Source organism: Perognathus longimembris, chromosome 5, assembly GCF_023159225.1.
Source record: "Perognathus longimembris pacificus isolate PPM17 chromosome 5, ASM2315922v1, whole genome shotgun sequence".
Lineage (NCBI taxonomy): Eukaryota > Metazoa > Chordata > Mammalia > Rodentia > Heteromyidae > Perognathus > Perognathus longimembris.
In genome coordinates this window covers 28,068,255-28,087,611 of record NC_063165.1, presented here as the reverse complement: position 1 = coordinate 28,087,611, position 19,357 = coordinate 28,068,255, and the positions used below count along the sequence as shown (strand labels likewise).

Below are 19,357 nucleotides of genomic sequence, written 5' to 3'. Positions count from 1 at the left end.
CCCAGCCCCTTCCCATTATATTTTATTGTTCCTTTTTAGAAATATTTTTGTGATTTCCAGTATAAAGCCTTCATCTTGGACTTTATTTTTTATTGTGGTTCTGAGAAAGATGGTTCATCTTGTGTACTTACATATTTAAGATCACATCATTAGTTCTAATTTTTCTTTTTAGTTTTGCTTTAAATAATCTCTAGAAGTTTAACTATTGTCAGGGTGTTACTGGTTTTATTTTTTTGGCTAGGGAACTTATTTTTCTTTAAATCATTGTCTCTTAGATTTTAACTATTCTTCATTGCTGCCTTTCTGTTTGGCTGCTTTAATTGCCAGAACAATTCTTCAAATGTTCCACGCTACATATATAAGTAACTTGGAACAAAATTTTGGAGGCTTGAGTTAAATGTTGCCTGTAGGAATTAGTTACGCTTAAAGTCATTTTTTTTCTCTGCTTCCTCAACTTTGTCTTCCTCACTCCTTCCCTTCTTTATCTTGCAAAGAGATTAAAACATTCAGCAAGTTAAAGTTAAATTAAATTTTCGTCACTAATTAAAGGACTCCCATTTGACCTTCTCTATTGGTTTTGGTTATTCCTTAAATTGGATTTTTTTTTTTTTTTTTTTTGCCAGTACTGGGGCTTGGACTCAGGGCCCGAGCACTGTCCCTGGCTTCTTTTTGCTCAAGGCTAGCACTCTGCCACTTGAGCCACAGCGCCACTTCTGGCCATTTTCTGTATATGTGGTGCTGGGGAATCAAACGCAGGGCCTCATGTATATGAGGCAGGCACTCTTGCCACTAGGCCATATCCCAACCCCCTTAAATTGGATTTTAAAGGAATGGTCTGTCCCTTATCATTCAGTAGTATTTAGCATTAAAGTTTACCATAATATTTAAAATATTCTAAATGAACCATTTACAAACAATTTCTTCAAAGTGATTATCTACTTTGTGATTATTTGTCTTTTTTTAAAAAAGATTATGCTTTTATTATCTTTAAACACTTGTATAAAGGGGTATAATGCATATATTGGCAGTTGTGGGGCTTGAACTCAGGGCTTGGGCGCTGTCCCTGAGCTCTTTGTTCAAGGCTAGCATTCTGGCTCTACTACTTTGAGCCATGACACCACTTCAGATTTTCTGGTGGTTAATTGAGGATAAGAGCCTCACAGATGTTCTTTCCCAGGCTGCCACCAGAGCCTGGGTACAATGCATCTTTGTTGATATCACACTTTCACTCATCTTAATCGATGTCATCTCTTTGACCACACTTACCCATCCCTCCCAACCCAATCCTTTCACAAGATTTTCCTAGTTTTAAAGGATATTCATATAATAGCATGATTGAATTCTCTCCCCTTCCTCTCTTTATTTGTTTATTGTCTCCCTTGGACCTCTCCCTCACACAAATCCCAATTTCCTGGTATTCATTTTTTTGGTCTGTGATTTTGTCCTTTTAAGGAATTACACAATTTGAGTTCTCCCCTGTAAATACTATACTTTCATTAATTTATTTGTATGCACTTGGATATTGCATTGCATGTGTATTTATAAATTAGTTCTAGCTTCCACATATGAGAGAAAACATGTTTTCTTTGTCCCTTTGGCCCTAACTTACTTCACTTAACATAATACTTTTCATTTCTTTGAAACTGACATGATATCATATTTCCTAACAGATCAGTAAAACCGTATTGAGTATATATATTACATTGTTTTATCCATTTGACCACTGAGGGGCATCTAAGCGGTTTCCATACCATGGCTATGGTGAATAGTGCAGCTGTGAACCTGGGCACAAAGTGGCTTTCTCGTAGCTTGGTTTGTAGTCTTTTGGATAAATACCCAAGAGTAGTATTGCTCAATCATAAGGTAATTCTGTTTACTTAAAAAAAAATTCTGAATAATTACTTATTGTCCAAGTGATGTACAGAGGGGTTACATTTTCATGTGTAAGGCAGTGATTCCATTTCTGGTACAATTTGTTACCTCCTCCATCTACAAACCACTTTGCAGAATGGTTTATATTCCCACCAACAATGAGTTAGGTTTCCTTTCCCCCCCACATCCATGCCAGCATCTGTTGTTTACATTTTTGATGGTCATTCTAACTGAAGTAAAATGGAATCTCAATGTTGTTTAGATATTCATTTCCTCTATGGGCAGAGATGTTTATGGCCAGAGAGTTCATCATATTTCTTTTGTCCAATTTAACTTCTTCTAAGAAGTCTTTATTCAGCTTGCTTGCCCATGTACTAATTGGGTTGTTGATTCTTTGAGTGTTTGCTTTTTGAGTTCTTTGCATATTCTAGATACTATGCTATTACCCAAAATATAGCTGGTAAGGATATTCTTTCAGTATGTAGGCTGTCTTTCTAGCTTGTTAACTGTGTCCTTTGCCATACAAGAACTTCTTCGTTTGATAAAATCATGTTTATCAGTTTTCTTATTGATTTGCTGAGCCCTTGAAACTTAACTCAAAAATTTCCTGCCTGTGCTGAGAAGCTCAATTGTGTATCCTTCTCCTTTCTGTATTAGTTTTATGGTTTCATGTCTTCAACCCACTTTAGGTTAATATTAGTACAGAGTGACAAATGGGGATCCAGTTTGAGTTTTCTCTTTGTGAATATCCATTTTTCCCAACATCAACTTTTGAAGAATCTGTCTTTTTTCCATCCTGGTTGTTCTTTTAAAAATAAGAAAGTTTCTGATGATCAGGGGTATTTTCTTATGTTCTCTATTTATATAGTTTTTTATTCATGATAATTAAGAAAAAGACAGCAGAACTTAAAAATATGCATATAGAATGTGACTTTAGTTAAGATATGGATATGCTCAAATTGCCTTGATTATTTATACTTGGTGGAAGAAAACTTTTCGTCATCACCTTTAGAGACGTCAGTGTTGAGGCATGAGAACAAAGTTCAATATCCTAAACTCATATGATTGACATTTTTTTTTTCTCTGAAAACGTACATTGAGTACATTTCTTTTTTTTTTTTTTTTTTTTGCCAGTCCCAGGCCTTGGACTCAGGGCCTGAACACTTTCTCTGGCTTTTTTTTGCTCAAGGCTAGCACTCTGCCACTTGAGCCACAGCTCCCCTTTTGACCATTTTCTATATATGTGGTGCTGAGGAATTGAACCCAGGGCTTCATGTATCCGAGGTGAGCACTCTTGCCACTAGGCCATATTCCCAGCCCCTGAAAACGTACCTTGATACAAGTATTTTCAGTCAAATGGGCCCACAGTCTTTTGAATATGAAATAGGAAATTTGAAAATAAAAATTTTATAACTTTTTAAAAATTTAAAAATATTTTTATTTAACTAAACATCCACATTAAGTTGTAAAAAATCATAGAGAGATCACAGGAACCATTTTCTGGATTACTTTACTGGAAACTTTTTATAGAATTACAGAATGTATTATTTATACAGCTAACTGATCCATTAAAAAGAAGGATTGATCCCATTTTTTTTTGCAAATTAAAAAAGGAATTTGGCTGTTCACCTTAGGGTGTGTGTTGGGGTGTAATAAAACTTGCCAGTTCACAAGAGCAGATAACATATTTTCTATTCTGAACTTGTCATTCTCTGACGGGTACAGATGAAAAAATATTCACTAATAATTATACCTCCCTGGAACTATTTCTATCACTTGTAAAGTTTCTTGTTAAGTGTTTATCTAGTAGCTAGCTGAGATCATATTTTGTAACCTATATAATGTAATACCGAAATACTGAAATTTCTGCAATATTAATTTAGCAACAAAACCTATATTGTACAAGATCTTAAGGTCTTACTTCTTTCTATTTTGAATATGAACCACTTTGGAAAAAAATAAGAATGAATCAATTAGGCAACCAGGTGCCAGCACCTCACACCTATATTTGGAGCTACTCAGAAAGGTGAGATTGGAAGGAAGATTTGAAGCAATTCTAGGAAATAAAAGTCTGTGATGTCTTCTTTCAAAGTAATCAGTAAAAGGTAGGCTGGAGAAATGGCTTTCAAGAGTATAGTACCATAACTTGGAATTCATTTTGCTTAGCATCACCTTACGTGATCATATGTTCATAGATATTGAGGTACTGTGATCATCTGCTAGGACTATCCTAGAGGTGTATTAATTATTACCAATGAGGGAAACCACAGAGTCTATGTTTCTTTAGGTCTGGATCACTTCACTTAGTATGATTTTTTCCAAGCCTTTCCATTCCTTTACAAATGGGGAAATGTTATTCTTTCTGATAGAAGCATAGAATTCCATTGTGTATATATACCACAATTTCTTGATCCATTCATCTACTGAAGGGAATCTGTGTTGGTTCCATATTTTAGCTATGGTAAATAGTGCTGCAATGAATGTGGTTGTGCTCATAGCTTTAGTATGCTCTGTTTGTGACAGACAATCTTTTGCAAACTATCTGTACAACCTGGAGGGGGCGGGAGAGGAGGGAAGGTGGGAGAAAAATGAGGGAGCAGGTAGCAAGTTTGACAAGAAATGTCCTTACTAACCTTATGTATGTAACTTTAACCCCTCTGTACATCAACTTGACAATAAAATTTAAAATAAAATAAAAAAAGAGTATCACACCAGGTGATCAAGCATAGGTCACTGAGTTCAAACACCAGTAATGGCAAAAAAAATTATAGATTTGATATTTGTCTGTTTTCAATAAAAGAAGTTGCAACAGATGAGCCTTCTTATTTTTTAATATATATGACAGTATAAAATGAGTCCACTTTTAAGAACAATTTTAGAAGTGTGTTTACTAGTTCATTTGAAGTATAGTAAGTATATTTTCAATCATTTTCATATTTGAATCTAGTAGATAAGTATAAATAAATCATGTTTAGTGAACTATATTTTGATGACAGATTTAATATTTTGTTACACAAAGATTATTCAGTTGTTTCACATTGTATATATTCTATACTGTACTTTAATATTTAATGTATGTATTAAATTAGACCCTGAAATCACAGTTTCTCTGCCAGTATCTTCTGGTAATGTAAAATTGTTCTTTAACATATTGGTTTCTTTCTAGATGTGGATGAATGCTCCACGAAGCCAAGTGTTTGTGGCACAGCTGTGTGCAAGAACACCCCGGGAGATTTTGAATGTCAATGTCCTGAAGGCTATCGATATAATCCCAAATTAAAGTCTTGTGAAGGTAAATGGTGTTGGTTTCACTGCTTATGGTGGAGAAGGTGTATTCAAACCCTAGGATTATACTGAAGATAACAGGTTTTGTTTGAAATCCAATAATCAGATTTTTGAATGTGTACATTTACAGAATTTAACAGTCAAAGATTAAGAAAATTTATCTTTGAGAGGAAAAACATACATATAAAATAAAGGCACAAGCTTAAGCCATCCATGTGGAAAAAATGAGCTCTAAGTTTGTTTGTCTAATATTTTTAGTCATGTTCTATGTGGTTATATGTTATTGGAAAATAGGAAATAACATAATTTATTGCACCTGACCTCCAGAAAGTTGAAAGACACTGATCATCAAGCTAGTATGTGGGGGTTTGGCTTGGCCTCTATGAAGGGTAGTGATATTGCCCTGTGTGTCTCAGATATCTTTAATATTCAACAGTTTTGTTTCATTAATCATAGTGCTCAAATGAGCACTTCTCTTCTCCCTCTCTTGCTCCCTTTCTTTCACTCTCTTTCCTGTTTCCTCCCTTCCTCCTTTCCCATGTGTATGTAGTCCAGGCTGTCTTTGAACTCGCCATTCTCCATTGCTTTAGCCTCTTGTGAGATAAGATTATAGGTGTATGCCCTATACCCAGCCTAAACCTCAAATTTAAATATCTTAAAGATTCAAAATGAATTTTGTTGAAGCTACTCAAATCAATAATGTATAATATACTTTGTAACCCATTTTCAGTGTAAAGCTTGATGGTAGTAACTGTATTCACATGGTTGTGTATCCCTCATAACTGTCAGTTTCCCAACATTTTCCATATCCCAAACAGAAGATCCATCCATTAAGCAATGAATTTCCTCCTATTACTTAACTTGTAAAGAGTTGATGCTCTGGTGACCCAGTCTTTTTTTCTAATTCTACGAATTTGCTTAAAAAGGATGACTTTAGAATAGACTTTTTCCATCTATTCCTGCTCTTGTTGAAATTTTATGTCTTAACTTTTCCATGCACTTACGCAAAGTAACCTATGAATACTATTTCTTCTTTCCACTACTTCTTGTAGCAACTACTGTGGTGAGTTCTAGGAATGTGCAGATTTACTCTTATATGATTTTTATCACCTACCTGTGTCATTTTATTCAATGAGTGATAGAATTTTTTTAAAGATTTATATGACTAGATATATTTAACTTTACTCATATATCACATAATTTTAGTACACTGAAGGATCATTAACTATGGGGAGTTATTTTGAAATATTTTATGAAAATAGATGCTATAACATCTATTATTCTGTTAACTTTCATGATATATACAATGACAATGTGAAGGATTTTCTGTGGCTTTGAAGTAGACTTCAGTGTAGACATGCTATTACAAATTATGAATGATTTTTTTCAAAATATAAAATATCTGAAGATAATGGTTTAAAGCCAGCCTTGGCAGGAAAAGTCTGAAAGACTCTTATTTTCAGTTAACCTCAAAAAAGCCAGAAATGGAGCTGTGGTTCAAGTGACAGATGCTACCCTTGAGTACAGATAAAAATTAGGGACATTGCACAGGCCCTGAGTTCAAGTGACAGGACTGGTACACACACACACACACACACACACACACACACACACACACAACTAGTTACAGATACCACATAGATTTCACAAAAAGGAAAGTAATATCACTAGCTTTTTGAAAACATGATATGACATGTATAATAGGTTTTAAATTTATTTCTACCATTATTATGTGATGAGAAATCAGATGTGTTTGATGTTATTACTTAATCATATTAACTTTCTCCTTGTTTCTTTCCCTTATTTTTATTTCCATTGTACCAACTCCCCTTCTTCTCATTTCTTTTGTTTTATTGTCTTTTCTATCCTCAAAAAAAATAATTGGGAGGTAATCTCAATGGCAGGTAGTCAGGAATGAGAAATTTGACATTAAGTCATTTTTTCTTTTCAAATCGAAAGCCAGAAGTGCAGTATAACTCTTTCAAGTGTGTAAATAAGTATAAACTACACTTGTAACTCATTGAAGATTCTAGATCCAGTGTTTAAAGATGATGTCATAGGTATTTCCTTCCCTAAGTACCTACTGTCTATGATCATTGCATATTAAAATAAGACTAATCCTCTGTCTACTGGACTGAATATTAGGAGGAGATGTGAATATCTGTGTTGTTTTTATCCCAGATGTGGATGAGTGTGCAGAGAACACGTGTGCTCAATTTTGTGTCAATTATCCTGGCAGCTACTCTTGTTATTGTGATGGGAAGAAAAGATTCAAACTTGCCCAAGATCAGAAAAATTGTGAGGTAAACATCTTATAATGTGAAACTTCTTACGTCTTTTTCAAATGAGAGCTCTATGTACTTATTTCCATGTAGCTGAGGAAAATCAGAAAATAGTTCTAAGCAGGCTATAAGTTCTAATCTTTATTTGTGGTCATTATCTTCCATGGAAAATAATTATTGACTTTTTTTAAGGACTAATAGGATCATAGATTTGAGAAAATTCAAATGGAACCCACATATTTACAGAATGCAGTATATATTTACTTAAGGGATATGGAAAGCTGATACTAATATTCCTATTTGTGAAAAGACACTGTACATAGAAACCTTACTAAATATATTTTCTAGTGCCTACCTTTCTATAGGTCATGTTGGCATGTTCAGTTATGCCTAAGGGCATGTTTGGACTTGTATAGGTGCTCATAAATCTTTAGTTGAAAACAACATTTTTTCTAGAATAGGATTTAGTGTATATATCACCCACCACCCCTCTTTTCCTGGGGCTATTTTAAAGACAGTGCTATAGCCACAATTCCATTCCACACGCCCTTATGTGTACCCATTAACTTACCATTTAATGTTGACAAGTTGGTATTTTAATATTTGCTTTCAGTTGTAGCAAACAAATGCTGGATAAAAGACTTGAAGACTTTAAATCACTTCCCTGTAGATTTCTTGGAAACTTGAGATAATATTTCTGTTAGGAAACTGAGTCCTGAGGATATTAAAATAAAGAACAGAAAACAACCTCAACAGACCAAATCAGCTTTAATGGAAAGGTGAAGAGGGGCACCATGGTAACTTGAGGAGAGCCAGGAGACAGGAGGCGTGGTACAATGGGGGGCAAGGGTGCAAGGACTGAAGTATGGGTAATAGGTGGCCGCAGAGTCCTATGTAGTTGGAGGGTATAAAGTGTTTCCTGAATTTATGGGGCATGTCTGGCTCTGGAGAGCAAGTCTCCTGCTCATCTCTCAGGCGCATATTACCTGAGAGCTTTCATATTTAGATCAGGTTTCTGAGATGGAAATGTTCAGAGAGGGCCTTCGGGGCAAGAGTTTTTAGTGGGTCACACCTTGGGAGCAATATTGAGTTGTTGAGAACAAAGCAGATTCCCATCACCTTCTTTTCTTTATTTTTTATTTTTTCTGTTAGAAAGAATCTCACAACATAGCCCAGGTTGATTTTAAATTCGTGATCCTCCTGCTTCCAAATCTTACCTCTTGATTAGAGGAGTGCAGCATCATGCCTGTTATATGATAACCTAATTTAGGTTTATTTCTCCAGGGTTTTAAATATTTCTTTGACTATATAGACAGCACATTTTTGCTCAGAAAATTTTTGCTTAATATAAGAGTGAATGAACACGGTGCTGGTAACATTCATTCTTCTATTTATTTCCAACTACAAATAAAAATAACTTTGGGCTTTAGTCCCGTTAAAGCCGTATAACTGATAGCTTATTAAAGAAATACACATTGGTGTAAAAATTTATGTTTAACACTGGGATATATATGCCCAGGAAATATGAATAAAAAATTCTAAAACCACCCAGGTTGATTGAAACTTTAAAGCAAACATATTCTTGGAGCATTTATCAATAGATCATGCAAATAAGTGAAAGAAGTTTCATTTGTTATTTTTAAAGATAACCTTACTGTATTTTAATGAATCTCAGAGGATCTGTTAGAAAGCAGAGAAAGGAAGCATAACTGGACCCTGGCATCAAGACGTAACCAATAAATCTTGTTTCTTTTTCTAGGCTGTCCCAGTTTGCCTTTCATTGAACCTTGACAAAAATTATGAACTACTCTACTTGGCAGAGCAGTTTGCAGGAGTTGTTTTATACTTAAAATTTCGTTTGCCAGATATCACCAGGTGAGGAAGCATTATGGTAGTTTCTAGAGGTTAAACAGATAAGGAAAGTATTGCCAAACAAGAAAACCTAGAAATATTACCAATCATTTGGGAGAATCTTAACATTAGTTCATTCCTTCATACCTGTAATTGTCCTACTAGAGTATTTTTCTGATCATTCTAGGCTAAGCTTCCTCAATAATCATGCTGCTTTATTCATTATTCTTCATTTTCTAGTAAACCTTAGAACAATCTTGAGATAAAACTTTGAATTCATTTTTGCTATGAACAACTCAGAGCAAACAATATCTTCCAGTGAGGGCTTTTAGTTACAGATCTTCCTAGATATGTGGAAAAATGAGAATAAGGAAGGAAAATATTAAATCCATTGTATCTTCAGATACTTTCAGGAATGTTCATATCTATTTGGTGATTCTTGAATCAGAATTGGCCAAATGCTTATTGTTTTCAATGCATTGCCTTTTTGGTGATTTAATTACTTTGTACTTTTTAGATGGATGAATTCTTATAGAGTGTGCCACCTCTATAAGAAGTAAAAAGAACAGCTGGTGTTTTTTATTTTTAAAGCAAATTCCTTTACCTCTGTTTTCTACAAGTACTTTCTACTCAAATGTCAACAAATTCACTGTTTTTCAACTCTATGATAGTTCAGAAACAGAATGAATTGGTCCCCTGTGTAATAATCAGTATGATGATGATGTATTCCAGAAATAAAATATGCAGAACACAACTCTTTGAAATATCATTTTAGCATGATTTTCCAAAGGAAAGGAAATTGTCTCCATAATAGGATCAACTTCTGGAAGATCCTGACCATACACAGATTTGAGTTTTGGCAAGATAATCCCTACCTTACCTCAATGAAATATTCAGATAATTATAAAAGATGATACAGTCCTTATTTCAAGCAAATCTTTTTTATGTAAACCGAGGTCAGTACATTCCCACTATCCTGTTGTCCATCCAACATAATTTACTCCTGATTTTACCTCTTTCAAATACTTTCTTGGGATTTGAAGGTTGAAAGTTTATTTTGTCACTTTTTCTTTGATCACTTTGAGGAAGATCTGTGCTCCATTACAAATCACCCCTTACCATTAATACATTAACATTGTATGATGGGACAAGGGTGTGGTATTCTTTTTTGACTTACTAGAATTGCCAAAAGTTTGGAGTCTTTTAACTTGTTTCTCTCATTTAATTGATTACTATAGCTGACCAATAAAACTTGTAGGACTTTTTATTGTTGCTGTTTGTCTTTTAAAAATTATTTTATTTTAGATTTCTTTTTTTTAAATTTAATTTTATTGTCAAGGCGACATACAGAGGGGTTATAGTTACATATGTAAAGAGAAGCATAGACTCTGTGTTTTCCTTCATTGGTAATAATTAGTATGTATTGAGGATGTCCTAGCAGTGGGTCACAATAGCTCAATGACTATGTATATATGATCATATAAGATAATGCTAAGAGAAATGAACTATAAGATATGGAAACAAGTGATTTTTCATTGTTATTTTTAATGTACTATGTGAAAATATTTTTCTCTTGCATTTTTCTTCCCTATTGTTTAGTCCTTGTTTTCACTGTATTTGATTCTAGTACCCTGAGTATTGTATATTTTTTTCTCTGAATTAGGGAAAGGAAAGGGAATATCAAAATGGTGAGACAAAGGGAGAACCAATGTAACAGCAATACTTACAAGACAATATGGTGTCAATTAACAGTACAACTGGGGAGAAGGGCTGACAAGGGAGGAAGTTGGGAGAAAAATGAAGGAGGTTGAAAATCATTTCTATGACCTTGTCCCTTGCAGATTTTAATGGTGGTTCTCATTAGAATGTTCTAATGTCAGTAAATCAACATGTGGTCTTTAAAATCCAGTGTCCCTAAGATTTCCCTTCCCTGAGATAGCTATTCTGTGTGTATTTTCAGAGTTTTAATAACAACAGACATTGCTTGTTTCTGATACCCTAAGTGTATGGCTACACTGAATTCATTTAGCTTTCAAGAATTTTACTTATTCAATTAGTGCTTTTGAAATCAAAGTAGAGCTGTGTTTAAAAAGTATTTTCTCTTCTTTTTTTTTAATGAAAGCTCTTGCCTCGCTTGTTCCCCTCCCCCCACTCCTCCCCCGTTTTTCCTGGGGCTTGAACATTGAGCTTGATTGCTGTCTCTGAGCTTCTTTTTGCTCAAGGCCAGCACTTTACCACTTGAGCCACAGTGCCACTGCAGGCTTTTCCTGTGGTTAATTGGAGATAATAGTCTTACAGACTTTCCTGCCCCAGCTGGCATCAAACTGTGATTCTTAGATCTCAGCCATATGGGTAGCGAGAATTACATGCAATAATCCCTGGCATTCAACTATGAAAGTTTTATTATGCGTTGAGGGGAGAGAGGGTTCAGACCTTCTTGGCAGACATTTTCCTCATGGCATATGAAAACATTAGTCAGCTCAACTTGCTTCTTTGGGCCTGTTTGTTTCTAGCCTTTTCTCAATAAACTAGATTTCGTTTTGTCTTTGGAGACCTGGAATGTTTCAATGGCGTGTGCCTTGCACTGAGCAAAGCTATCCAGGGGCTGGGGATATAGCCTAGTGGCAAGAGTGCCTGCCTCGGATACACGAGGCCCTAGGTTCGATTCCCCAGCACCACATATACAGAAAACGGCCAGAAGCGGCGCTGTGGCTCAAGTGGCGAAGTGCTAGCCTTGAGCGGGAAGAAGCCAGGGACAGTGCTCAGGCCCTGAGTCCAAGGACCAGGACTGGCCAAAAAAAAAAAAAAAAAAAAAAAGCTATCCAGTCAGCTTAAGCCTCGCACCAGATTGGTGTGCTTGGTGAGATACTCATTGCTGTGGCTGTGCCTCCGTTTGATCATATTCTTGTCCACCACGTGGCTCACCTAAGTCCCACAGGCAAAGCATAGTGCAAAGCCATGGCTTCATCTTTTGAAGGGTTGCTGCCCAGAGGGTTTTCTTTTTATCATCTTGACCATACTTGAAGGCTTATTATAGTTGCATTCATAAGATACTATAGTGCTTTGTGAATGATCCACTTCTGACATATATAAAATCATAGAAAAAGTATGTCTTTTGAAAGATCAGCCAATCATGGAATTGTAACATCTTTTACTAATCATTTATGAATACAAAACAAACACACACACACACACACACACACACACACACACACACACACACACACACCACACTATAAGTTCAGATGTTGTAGTATATAAAAGGTTCCAGGAGAGATACAATATACCTAATACTTACAGATGTGCATTTAATTCCAGCATTTGAAAGATGCTTTCAAAACATATGCCAAAAAAGATGAAAAATTACCAAAGCATCTGTTCACCAAGGAAAAAAGATTCATACAATAAGCAAGAAAATATGTTAACCAGATTTTAAACTTACATGGAACTAGAAACGGCATATGAACACCCTAAGTCTACCTTTCCCTTTTATTAACTCCAGGGAAGGAAATAAATAATTGACTCTTCTACTGTCTGGCAATATAAGAAAAAAGATAATACATTAATTTTCCCATATTCCTTACTATTAAAGACTGTTTTTTTCATTGTTTAGATTTTCAGCAGAATTTGATTTCCGGACGTATGATTCAGAAGGCATCATATTGTATGCAGAATCTCTTGATCACTCTGCATGGCTCCTGATTGCACTCCGTGAGGGAAAAATTGAGGTGCAATTTAAGAATGAATATGCAACCCAAATCACATCTGGAGGCAACACGATTAATAATGGACTTTGGAATATGGTATGTTTTACAGATTTCATACAGATTTTCTCACTTTGATGCAGTATGTCTAAAATTTTGATTTATTTCTTGTAGTGACAGTCAATAAAAATGGGTTAGATTGTTTAATACTCTATGAAGTAGATCCTACATTTTCTACATACTGTAAATCCATAAGATAGCCTAGAATTGTTATCCTCACTTAGTATATTTAGGATTTCTTGTAAGTAAATTTTTTCTCAGCTATTTATTTGTAGTCTTCCATCCTTTAACTTTTTGCCTTTCATCGTGGCTAACATGATGTGAGCAATGGTGTCTGCCAGCAGGTCAGGAATCGCATTAGCCGGTATACCACTTTGTGCAAAAGACCTACTGATCAAGATAAACAACACTCAACTGTCATTCATGTTTTTTTTTAATTAAAGAGAAATAAAAACAGTAACAAAAATAAACATGTCAATTTATTTTTAAATATAAATATATAGAAAAGTAATGATTTGTACCAATAGTATATAGCAGTGGATACAAAACAGAGAACTTAAAGAAAACTAATGTCTTTATGATAGTGCTACAAATTGTCTTTATTAGCTTACATCATCTCTTTAATCAAATGGGACTTTTTTTTTTTTCCAGAGCAGCAATTACAGCTTATCAGTAATGGGGAGAAATGCCGTACTGTCATTGCTGATTTCAGCGTAGTGTAACTGAGAGAAGAACCACTTAGTCTTAAAATTTGGTACCCAAAAGAGACCATTGTGGGAACTGGCAAGGCTCTGTGTTGACAAGCCACATATTTTATCCTGTCATTCATCTACTCAAGTACTTGCTTTTTCAATAAGCTTCTACCGAACACTTCAATAGGGCTGACTTTGTGAGTTCAAGGTTCTAGAATTACAGTCAAGGATTCTGCTTGTTCTTGGGCATAATAGTGGGAAGTTAGTAACCAATACTACTTATGATGTAACATGAAAGATATTACCGTAGCCGTGTGACTATTGTTCACACAGGTGGGCACTGTCTGTTTTTGGACTGTTAATGATTTTTGAGTTTTAACCTCAGCAAACATTGTCTATACAAGATCAGATGTAACAGTATGCAAATATTATCTGCATGGGACCAGTCTGAGAAATCATTCAACATCTCTGATTTCCATAGATGTTTTCATTAGTGTAACTTCACTGCCACGTATTTCCCATTACATCTATATTTAGATTATATAATGTGTACAACTATTCCCTAAATGTACTGAAGAGCACATTTTACTGTTCAGTGTCATTGAATAACTACTAATAAAATTACTTTCTTCAGCAAGAGAGAAAATTAAAAATTTACACAAATAAGTTATCTGTTTTAAGAATAGTTTGGTTAAATTCATATATATTTGGATAATACAAAGGTATAAATTTGGATAAAAGCAAAGGTACAGTTTTACTCTTATGGTAATATTGTGGTCTACAGATAGTGTTCACTCAATGATTGTCTCTGAATGATGCTCTTAATGGAGAGAACCTAAATGGCTGAATGGCAACCGTTCAGTTCCATAGGTTTTTAATCAACAGTGTTTATGGTCCTTGTTAAACTATTAATAGCATACCCATGTTTTAATTAAAACCTGTCTCTATAAAATTATTATATAAGTATAAAATTAAAGACAATTTCACATATAAGCAAGTAAGATAACTTTCACGTGCTAAGTTTGGTGCTGGCTCTTTTTTTTGTAATTGTCAATTTAGTATTTTAATAGCTAATAAAGTTTTTACTCAATGATACAAAAGAGAATTTCTTTTCTCACCTTATATCTTTTATTATAAGTGCATTACATTTTTTATTGGTTGTAATCCTAATGGCTCATTATGCATCATAGTTTCAAAAGTTTTTAGCAGGTGAGTATATATGAGAGATTTTTTCAATCCAGTATTTCAAATGATACATAATGATGTTGGATTATTTGAGTTTTTTTATCTTGATAATTGTAGGTGTCTGTGGAAGAATTAGAAGATCGGATTAGCATTAAAATAGCTAAAGAAGCTGTGATGAATATAAATAAAATCGGGAGCCTTTTTCAACCTACAGAGGGATTTTTGGAAACTAAAATATATTTTGCAGGATTACCTCGGAAAGTGGAAAATCTACTCATTAAACGGGTAACAATCCAAACATATATCATTCATGAGTGATTTCCTTTTTTCACTAATAGATTTAAAGATGTGTTTTCCATGAGAGGCAATAGGCATATTTTGTTAAACATAACAAGTGTGAGCATCTGAATTGAACACGGAAAAATAATCATAGTGTTCCTGAAAAATCACATTAGGTAAATGAGAAAAATGATGATATTTTTGCATGTGTATATATTTAAACCCCCGCTTTATACAGGGGAAGTAATTTTTTTTTAATTTGCAAGTATCACTTTAGTACTAACATCATAGTAGTCCATATTTGGACATTAAATAGATGAACACATATATTTGGATCCAAAATTATATAATATTGTAAAAACAAGTAAAATACCTTTCTCAATTCTATTTTAGTTCGAAAAATAGAGGTTTAGATGGTAATTATAAAAAAACAGTTATAACAGATTATTTTTTAAATGTTTTACAAAATAGGTTTCTTGAAGGAAGCTGAATCACTGTCTATTAAGGGTCTAAATGTTTCATTTGATATCATGGGACTCCAGGATAAACTTGTTGATTTATCATCAAGCTTTACTATTTTATATATATTAACCTTCCACAATTTAGTTACTTTAAATTTAGTATATTTTGATGAGATATTAAATCAGAATTAGTTAAGCCATGTCAAAATAAATATTATTATTATTATTATTTTTTCAATCTCAGGGCTTGAACTCAGGGGCTGAGCTCTGTTCCTGAGCTTTTTTGCTAAATGCAGCACTCTACCACTTTAAGCCACCATGCCACTTCCAGTTTTCTGGTGGTTAATTGAAAATAAGAGTCTCATGGACTTTTCTGCTTAGGCTAGTTTCTGAAGAATACTCAAAAACGGAAAAAAAAAAATAGACTAAAGTAAAAAATATTTGAAATTCCTTTAAAGATCAAAGAAAGGGTTTTCCATCCAAATGAAAATGAAACCTATACCTAGAATCAATGAAGTTGCTTATTGGTCTGTTTTCAGTTTTAAAAATGTACTCCTTGACCTAATTTTAATTTGTTAGATTAACCCGCGTATGGATGGATGTATTCGAGGATGGAATTTGTTGAAACAAGGAGCTTTAGGAGCAAAGGAAATTATTCAAGGGAAACAAAATAAGCATTGTCTTGTCACTGTGGAAAAGGGCTCCTACTATCCTGGTTCTGGAGTTGCTCAATTTATCATAGATTACAGTAAGTGATTTCCCATTTTATTTTTCCTTTCTCTTCAATGATTAAATTACTCCTTGATGAATGGCTATAATTTATTCAACAAATATCAATGAGTAATTATTACATCAAGCATAGACATATGTACTGCTCTGTATTTTTTACAAAAAAATCCTACGTTAGGTAAAATATAAATATGCTTTTTAAATATGCTTTTTGCTGTTACTTAAAGTTTATTAGACTATAGCTTAATTCATTTTGAGTTGATTCAACTGACCCACTCTAAAGTGCATCACTTTCTCTGGAAGATAATCAGCCTGTAAAATAAGAGGTGAAGTGTTAAAACAAGATGGTGACAACATAAGAATTATCGGTCTAATTTCAAAATCAACTGTTTACTTAGTCTTTACCACCAAACTGTCTGTTTCCTCCATGTGCAGAAATCACAGTTTTAACCACAGTTTTAGAATAAGGAATGATGGGGTGATGATGGCTGCTATACCCAAAATTTCCCCAAGAAATTTACAATAAATCCATTGAACTTCTGTCAAATGACTATTTTAATTTTGGACTATTGTGAGGTTTGAATATTGGTCAATATGTGTGGTAGAAGATAGGTCTATAAAGGAACAAGCAGGGGAAATTTATAATAATTCCTAATACAAAAATTCACAATTCTCATCTGGAGGAATAAAAGCGTAGGGGAAAATCTAACTGTGATTATGTCTATTGGCCACATTAAAAAATCGTGCTTTATTTTGCCTAGGCTGTCTGACTTGTTGATAAAGGGGCATTGAAATCTTTATTTTTATACAAACTGTTATTTATTGGATTGTGATAACTGCTTTTTTTCCCCCAGATGCATTTAGGAATGCATTCATCCTGCCTTGTTGTATTGTTTTAAACAGATAATGTAACAAATGCTTTGGGTTGGCAAGTAAACGTGATCTTGAATATTCGTCCATCATCTGGCACTGGTGTGATGTTTGCCTTGGTTTCTGGAAACACAGTGCCCTTTGCCTTGTCCTTGGTGGACTCTAGATCTGAAAATTCTCAGGTAACTTTAAACCTAGATGATTCTTTCTTTTATGTCTTCTCTTTCCCCTTCTCCTCTTTCTCTTTGCAATGGATGTAAAAAGGCACTTCTTGGAGGACTCTTTTAAAGACAAATGACACAACTTGTATTTGGTTCAAACTTAAGCATGATATTCAGGGTTAAAAAAGGTCCATGAATACTATTTTGTTCTGATTTCTAAGATCTGAAGTTCTGAAAGGGGAATTGATGGGTGTGGTGACTAAAATGCCTTTGCCATCTACCTCTGACTAAGCAGACTCACACTCAGATTATTAGGAGACATCACCTAGTACTTAGAGATCCACGCATACTTAACATCCAGGCAACGCCCTGGGGATTCCTCTGTATTAACAAAATAGACGTGAGTCTGATAATAATCTACTCTGAGATATTTCTGTATTTAATTATCGTGATCTGTACTTTCCCACACTCTTAATCATTTCTTCCAGGAATAAATTAGGAAAGAAGAGTGGAAACTGAAACGGGATCACTTGACTTACTGGAAACTCTTTTTTGAAATTAGGAAGGGCAGTAAAGTCTCAAATACAAGAAAACAAGAAAGTAATCAGATTTGTATTAGTAACATTTCTATTAGAGCCTATTAGTTCTGGCCATAGGTCATCTAAGTCTCAGCAAGCAACTTAGGTTTATGGCGAGGATAGCCTGAAAATTTTCCTGTGCTCAGTAGCTTTTGTAGGGATATATAATTGGATAATGGTAATATTATTTCAAGGTGGGGTCAGTTTGCAATTCATAGGATAATTTGGAAGGGTGTTTTGAGTGAGTAAACTTTATCAGTCTAAAGAATTCTGTTGACTTCGTTTCTTTCCGTTTTATTTATCTAAATCTCTGATCTACAAAGGGCTTATAACATTTGGCTTTTGAGTTTTGTCTTTGTTTACTGTCTTATTTGTTTCGTTTTGTAAAACACTGTGGATTTCCTTTTTTCAATACTATCTTACTTTCAATTTTTTTATGCCACACAAACTATTTGCATAGATCAACAAGCTGAATAATTTGTGTGTATCAGCAGTTGGTAAAATTTCAGCAAATGTAATGCATTTTCTCTTTAAGAATCTTCTGCTAAATATTCTGTAACTTATTTGTTAATAACCCTGGATTGTTTCTCTGAAGACCTCTTTACTTACTTTGCTCTCAATCAACAGGATTATGTAGGTGGCACAAACTGAACTTTCTGTCTCACCTGCTATGTGCTTAGCAGCTTAAATTCTTCAAGTCTGTACCTAGCAAATATTTCAACTCTGTTTTTTTCCATATGTAAGTTTTGAAGTTAAAAATGTTTGAAAGTAAAAGAATTAGATAAGACAATACTGATGCTGACAAAGCAACTGTTGGTTTGTTGAATTTTTTAGAAGCTAGAATAAAATTATAGCTTAGCTAAACTTAAAGTTTGTAAAACAAATATACCTTTTAAAGTTCACATGATTATAATAATAAACAATATCAAATATAAACCTAGGAGCTCTATCATATATTATTTTTGTTTTCTGGAATTCAGTTTTTGAGTTTCAAAGCTCAAAATGCCTTCATAAATGACTTGTTTATTCTGAATTTTTGATCTGCTCTTTAGGATATTCTGGTGTCTGTCGAAAATATGGTAGTATCCAGAATTGAGGCTACAAATCTCTGTTCCAGTCAACAATCTTATCTGAAATTCAAAGTCAACAGAAACAGTCTGGAGTTGTGGACTCCACATAAAAAAGATATCATCTACTCTGAAGACCTTCAAAAGCAGCTTGCCATCTTAGACAAAGCAATGAAGGGTACAATGACCACTTACTTGGGTGGCCTTCCAGGTATCTTATTATGTTTTATTGTGTTTTAGAAGTATATTTTAACCCAACTGATGATATTTTAAACAGAGAA

The 19,357-nt window shown here is 34.1% G+C and overlaps 1 protein-coding gene across 1 annotated transcript in view; it reads left to right on the top strand.

The window, feature by feature from the left end:
- Nucleotides 1-19,357, top strand: part of Pros1 (protein S) — a 50,448-nt gene that overhangs the window by 28,199 nt on the left and 2,892 nt on the right. The window contains exons 7-14 of the mRNA XM_048346458.1: nt 5,039-5,164; nt 7,339-7,460; nt 9,199-9,314; nt 12,904-13,093; nt 15,049-15,216; nt 16,251-16,419; nt 17,304-17,452; nt 19,062-19,287. Of these exons, the coding sequence (XP_048202415.1) occupies nt 5,039-5,164; nt 7,339-7,460; nt 9,199-9,314; nt 12,904-13,093; nt 15,049-15,216; nt 16,251-16,419; nt 17,304-17,452; nt 19,062-19,287 (1,266 nt within the window). The remainder of the gene's footprint in view (nt 1-5,038; nt 5,165-7,338; nt 7,461-9,198; nt 9,315-12,903; nt 13,094-15,048; nt 15,217-16,250; nt 16,420-17,303; nt 17,453-19,061; nt 19,288-19,357) is intronic.